Source organism: Mus pahari, chromosome 17, assembly GCF_900095145.1.
Source record: "Mus pahari chromosome 17, PAHARI_EIJ_v1.1, whole genome shotgun sequence".
Taxonomy (NCBI): domain Eukaryota; kingdom Metazoa; phylum Chordata; class Mammalia; order Rodentia; family Muridae; genus Mus; species Mus pahari.
Window position 1 is genome coordinate 25,423,432 of NC_034606.1, and position 6,334 is coordinate 25,429,765.

The following is a 6,334-nucleotide window of genomic DNA, read 5'->3' on the forward strand; positions in this document are numbered from 1 at the left end:
GAACTCACTTTGTAGACCAGGCTGGATTTGAACTCAGAAATCCGCCTGCCTCTGCCTCCCAAGTGCTGGGATTAAAGGCATGCGCCACCACGCCCGGCTCAAAAGATATGTTCCAAAGGAGCAGGCACACACGCAGTAAGACTCAGTAACCATGAGCCCTGCATCCTTCTTGTCAAACTTTCAACAGCATCCTCACCAGCATCTACCAGCTCTGCCCGTAGGCGTGGGGAGACCTTGTAGAGAAAGGGGATTAGGAGGAGCCAACCTGGAGCTGAGGACTTTACTGCAGAAGCAGGGCAGGGGACAGGTGCTAAAGGCTGTAGCAGTGCCAGGGTGGTGCGCCCACAGTGCATTCTGTCACAGAGAGTGAGCACGCACGTGGAAGTGAGGTGTATACACGTGCCCGACCGAATGTGGCAGCTGATTGAAAGTGGGGGAGGAGGCAGAGGGGGAAATGAGTGCTAATTCCATTGAGTGTCCAAAAGCAGTTGCTAGTGTCCAAAAGCTAGTTGCTTGGTCAGGGAGAGGTGGAAGAGAGGAGAGTGGCCAGCAGAGGTTCTGCGAGTCTGAGATCACAGCGATAGAGCCACTTGACAACAGCCCAGGTACAGGCAAGTGGCTGTGCCCTTAGAAGATGACTGAGCCTGCCATGAGAATTGTGTGGCTATGAGGGTAGAGCTGGGCAGCTGTCGCTGAGGCACAGCTCTGCAGAGGTCAGCAGGACAGAGCCTTGGCCCGGCATAAGCTCTCCTCACTCACCGTAAAGCCTCGGCACCCGACTCAGAGCCCATTGCTGTCAGCTCCAAGCAGCTTCTTGTTCAGCAGTTTTTGCACTCGAGTACAAGACGCTGTGGGAAGCAGCCTAAACCACACCCAAGACAAGAGGCGCTGTACTCCCAGGGTCAGTGTCAGATACAAGGCCCACATGGAAGCAGATTAGAACTTGGGTTCTGGTCACAGCTTACTCTGTAGGTTTCTGATTCAGCATGAAGTGGTGTCATTTCCCATGAAGCACTGTTTAAAAAATGTGTGTGACACATCCTGTTAAGAACGGTTTCTCTCTCCTGTTCCAATTATGTTAGTTAGGTTACTGGAGTCCCAGGCACAATGTGTTACTGGGTACCATCTGAACTTCCCCAGCATGCTTCAGACCCTGGCGGCCTCTCCACTGGACTGAAGTCTAGTGGGCTTGTGGAGCTTTTCAGCCTACTCTACTGTTAGAGTCATTTCCTAAAATAGAGCTCTTAATCCTAGCGCCATTATCTCACAAATAAAGCTGCCTGCTGATGTTCATGTTAATGAACTATGGCTGATTGTGACCAAAGCCCATTGTTTTGGTTTTCTGAATCTTCAAAAGCAGATGAAATGAAGAGAAATATGTGATGTCCAGGCAGAATCACTTACCAACAAATAACTGAGCCTCTCAGCGGGGTTCTTTATATCTAAAGTGGAAATTACATCAACTCAAAATTCCAGGGACCCTAGAGTTCACAGGGAATTCCTTCCAGACCTGTACTGTCCCGTTTCTCGGCTGTGGAGAAGACCTGGAGGTAGCTTAGGGAGGGTTAAACTCATCCCCAGGCTTCACATCAAAGTGCCAAGGGTGAAAGTTCACTTGTGATCCAGCACTGGGAGGGGGAGGGAGATGAAAGGCAGGCAGGCCCCTGAGGTCAGTGAGGCCAGCCAGCCTAGTGGCTACTTAGCAAGTGTTAGGCCAGTGAAAGACTCTCTCAGAAATAGATAACTAACACGGTGGACCCTGAGGAGAACTACAAGGATGACCTCTGACTTCCACAGCATATACACGTGTGCACAGCTGCACACAGGCGGGCAGAAGCACAGACCCGACAGGAAGTTTGCTGGTGTGCAGTGTGAACACATAGCTGTGGGGCACTTACAGCAAACAGTCATCACGCTCACCTCACTGTTTTGTGACACATCACCCTGGACTTGGAGGGGATGGGACAGAGTTACTGTCTGAGTGTAGCTATGTCAGGAATCTACCCAGCGCTAATGCCAGAGGCGTCTGTCTATACAGCTGCTTCCTAGAGCTTATGGGCCAAACCATGGTATTCTTAGGATCCAAATCTGCATCTCTCAAGATCATGTGATCTCAAACTGAGGCTGAGGCCCCGATTCCCTGAAGCTGCTGGGACCCTCTGCACCCTGAGACCTCTCCTTAGCATAGACTCCTAAGTTTGCCCCACACTATTAAGGAATGTTCTGCCCTGTGGCTGACCCAGGCACAGGACCAGCCTCTCCTTCCAGGCCTGTGAGTCTGAGCCCTTCCTGGGGATCATTTGATGATGTTGAAGGTGTTGCCACACCTGACTTGCTCGCCAGGATGTCCTGGGGATTATGGCCTAATGCTTGGGTAGTGTTGTTTCTCAGAGCAGGAGTGCCCTGATTCAAGCCCGTGGCATCATGGCCTTTTCTTACCCCTTTTAGTTTAAAAACTTGTTCGTTTCTGTGGGGTGGGGTGCCCCGGTTCCTGTCCTGCCTCTCCTCCAGGAAGTCTCTCAGAGGTTCTCTCATGCTCTTCAGGGTTGTTCTCACCCTGTCACTGGTTGAGCCACCTTGTTTGAGGAGACGGGACTGGTTAACTATGGTCTAGAATGGCAAGTGCTGTGTGGTGAGACCTGGAACACAGTCCGTTGCCTGTGGCGTTCAATGGCCTTGATTTTTCACTGTGCCAGGATGCCTGCAGACAGACAGGAACTCCACTTTCATCTGTTTGCAGGAGAAACCTTGTGTAGTCACTTGGACAGTGCCAGCCCTAGGGGAGCTGACTGCCAGGCCTTTGCCGCTCGCTGTTTTGGAGATGGTCTCACTATATAGGTAGATGAGCCTGGAACTCTCTGTGTAGCTCAATCTTGCCTCGGCCTCAGGTGCTGGGGTTGTCGGCGTATACACTTGTCTTGGCTCTTCCATTTTCCAGTTTGTATCTTTGTTGTTGGGTCACCTCGCTCCTCTCGGATACTTGATTTATATCTCTGTCCCCAGAGCCTGTCTCTGCATGACACAGACATCACCGGGCTCCATCCCATCCCATCAACATGAGTGTGGGCGCCTCCTCTGCAGCTCAGTGGTGTGGTTAATTCCGTCAGCCATTCTCAGAATGCCCTCATTTACTGACTAAAGCCACTGATGTCATCAGGAAGTCCTCCCCCCTCCCTCTCCACTTCCCTCTCCACTGCTTATTCACTGTCTGGCAGATGGAGGTAGCCGTTGTTCTCAGGAGTCTATTGCGCCCAAGGCCCAGTAGTCAGAAACAGGGCTCAGGGCTTGCCTCTCAGGGATGCTCACCCCAGAAGCCTCCTGCTGTGTACTTCCATGTCAGGGAAGTCTAAGGAATGGCAGTCTCCATTTCTAAAGTCCTAAATGTGGGGATGTCTTCATCACCATCTCATACTTAGGAATTCCAAAGTACACCAGTCGTGCTGGGGTGGGCACGTGGGGCTGTGCAGCCAGACTCCAGGAAAAAAAGAAAGAAGGGAGGAAGAGTGGAGAGGAGGGGAGGGGAGGGGAGGGCAGGGGAGGGGAGGGGAGAGAACTCATGTGCCTGACTGGACAGGACACATTCGCTTACTGTCCCTGCAAACGGGCTGCACACTGTCCAGGGACAGCCCATGTCCTGCCAACACTCCTTGACCCCAAGATCAAGGCCAGGAAACACCCCCTCTTTCCTGCCTCATCCCTGCACTGAAGCTCCCAGGTCAGGTTCCCTTCCCTTGGCCTTTTACCTTTTATTCTGCGTTTCCTGTGTCTTTAGAAGAGCTGTCTCAGGTCATGGGGCCAAGCCCTGTGTGGATCAGAGCCATGTTTGTACTTAAGGTTATGTGATTAGAATAGAACCTAGCCCAGAGCTGATCACACAGAAGTACCCGGAATGCATGAGTGGTGTATGTGTGCACAGACTATGTAAGTACAGACAGACAGACCAGATAACTTAAAACTTCCCAGGAGGCGAGTGGCCAGCCTAGGAGATGGGAAAGTGGAAGGACACCATGGGGAAGGCACTGTGGGGCCCATTACCCTGTGGAGTGGGGACCCTGCCCCAGAAAGGTTATCTCGGCCACCAATCAGATGGTTGACGGAATTCAGGACCTGCGTGAGTTTGACTCCAAACACTGGGCACTTAGCCCTGCCCAAACCTTGTTCACAGTAAAAAGAAATCAGGTGATTCAGTCCAAACACTCCCTCCCTCCACTGAGATGGCTAACTGAGTGAGGCCTTGAGTTCCGCCCTTTTCTGGTGAGTCACATTCTTAATTCCCTCACCTCGGGCTTCTGGCCAGCGCTCAGTGTCCCTTTCACTGTCTCCATTGAGAGGTTTAGTTGCATTCAGAGGGATGGAGTCCAGGCAGGACTCCTGCCCCCATGCCTGGCATGTGTTCCCTTCCCATCACAGTTGTCCACTGCTTGGCTCTGCCCTCTTCTTTATTACTTGCTGTCCATCCTTGGGTCTGCGGGTCCTATGGCCCGGTGTGTGTTGGAGCTTGTCTCTGCCACGCACTCAACCAGACTGCCTCACCCTTCCTGTACTGATGTGGGACCCCCACTATTTCCTCCGCCTTACCCTTTGCCCTTTAGCCTTTTGTCCTCTCTAAGTAGCTAGAGTATGTTTTTTAAATGGCACTAAATCTCATCCCACACCTATCTAAAAAACTTGGGGAAGGTGTATTTTCATATTTAAGATGATACCCTGCTCTGAGGAAGTAACTTAGTTGGTAAAGCTTTAGCCTAACATGTATGAGGCCTTGGGCTTGGCATGCGCGCGCGTGTATACACACACACACACACACACACACACACACACACCTGCCCCCAGCACAGCATAAAATCAGGTGTTGGTGGTACATGCCTGTAATCCTAGCACTGGGGAAATGGGATCACTAGGGAGTTCATCTCCAGCTACATAGTGAGTTCAAAGTCAACCTGGGCCACATGAGACTCAAAACAAAAGAAAATCACCTAGGGTCCCGCTCTCCCTGCAGTGCCTGCCCAAGCCTTCTGAGCAACCTAGACCACATGCAAGCCTGGCTCCCCCGCCCCCTGCTCCCTCTGTCCTGCATTGCTTCACTGCTGTTGTGGCATGGTATTTGGCTACCTTGGTGACTGCCTGCCTCCCATGTTAGACGGCAAGGCCGTAGTGTAGGTGCCGCTCCTACATTGCTTGCTTCCCCAGCCCCAAACCAAGCCGCCCTCAGTGAAAAAACTGTGGACGTGTGCATGACTCTGGGTCTGAGAGGGTTTGGGTTTTGTTGTTATTGTGGTTGGTTCTTGTTGTTGTTGTTTTGGGTTGTTTTTGTGATGTGTTGTGATTCCAGTGCCCGGCTGTGAGAGAGAAAAGTTAATGCCTAAGGCATGGTGGTGGCATGGACTCATGGGCATTTTTCCTTCCTCACAGTTGCCCAAAAATTGGCTGTAGCCACACAGACATGAGAATGTCAGATCTCATTCCGGATGAAGCCCTGAGAAGGGCAATCGAGAGCCACAACAAGAAGAAAAAACGCCACTCCGAGTAGGAGCAAGCCACCTGCCCACAGGAATGTGTGTCAGCAGCCTGCCTCCCCGCCAGCCACCAGAGAGTGAGGGTAGACAGCGACGGGCCTGGCCGAGCAGCAACAGCACTGTTTGCAATAACCCTTGAAGGCTAATTGTAATTGAAAACATTTTTTAAGTTACACAGTCAAAACACACGTACATTCTATTCTTTATTTTCAAGTGCTCTGAAATTTTAAATAAAACTTTGATAATCCTCAGCTCAGCATGGTCCTGTCTGCTGTATCTCTCCCAATATGTAAAGGGTTCCCAGGTGCAAAAATTTCTCTCTCTCTCTCTCTCTCTCTCTCTCTCTCTCTCTCTCTCTCTCTCTCTCTCTAACATATACCTCTAAACAGTTTTTTATAATTGTTTCAACTGAAAAGTGTCTTTGGGTGCTAATTAAGATGACAAAGCAGAGACCCCTCCCAGCTGGGCAGCCATTTCTGTAAGGGAAATGAAGAGCAGTGGCATCTGATACAGCAAAGCCAGCAGGCGCCCTGTTCACCCGGCGTGAAGGATGGTGCTGGGCATGGAGGTGCTGCCATTTGTCGTGGCTTTCTGAATGGTGTAGAGTGTCCTAGGAACATGTTCCCTGGGGCAACTGTAAGGAATGCCCATCCATAATGTAAGTGTGGCCGCATCCCCAGGAGGCCTCAGGTATCTGGGAGCCACCACATTCTAAGCACTCAGCAAACTGCTGGATGCTCCCAGCACATGACTTCATCCTCTGAGTCCTGTGTCCACAGCACATGGTGTCTTCAGCAACAGGGACTTAACCTTCAACTTCT

The 6,334-nt window shown here is 51.3% G+C and overlaps 1 protein-coding gene across 2 annotated transcripts in view; it reads left to right on the forward strand.

The window, feature by feature from the left end:
• The window catches only part of Nsmce2 (NSE2 (MMS21) homolog, SMC5-SMC6 complex SUMO ligase), a 237,645-nt gene extending 231,881 nt beyond the window's left edge, over positions 1-5,764 (forward strand). Inside the window, exon 7 of one of the 2 annotated variants that reach the window (XM_021217016.1) lies at positions 5,410-5,764. In XM_021217016.1, the coding sequence (XP_021072675.1) occupies positions 5,410-5,527 (118 nt within the window). In that variant the 3' untranslated portion in view covers positions 5,528-5,764. The remainder of the gene's footprint in view (positions 1-5,409) is intronic. The other variant, XM_029548023.1, reaches the window with a different exon arrangement.
• Positions 5,765-6,334: the final 570 nt, after the last annotated feature.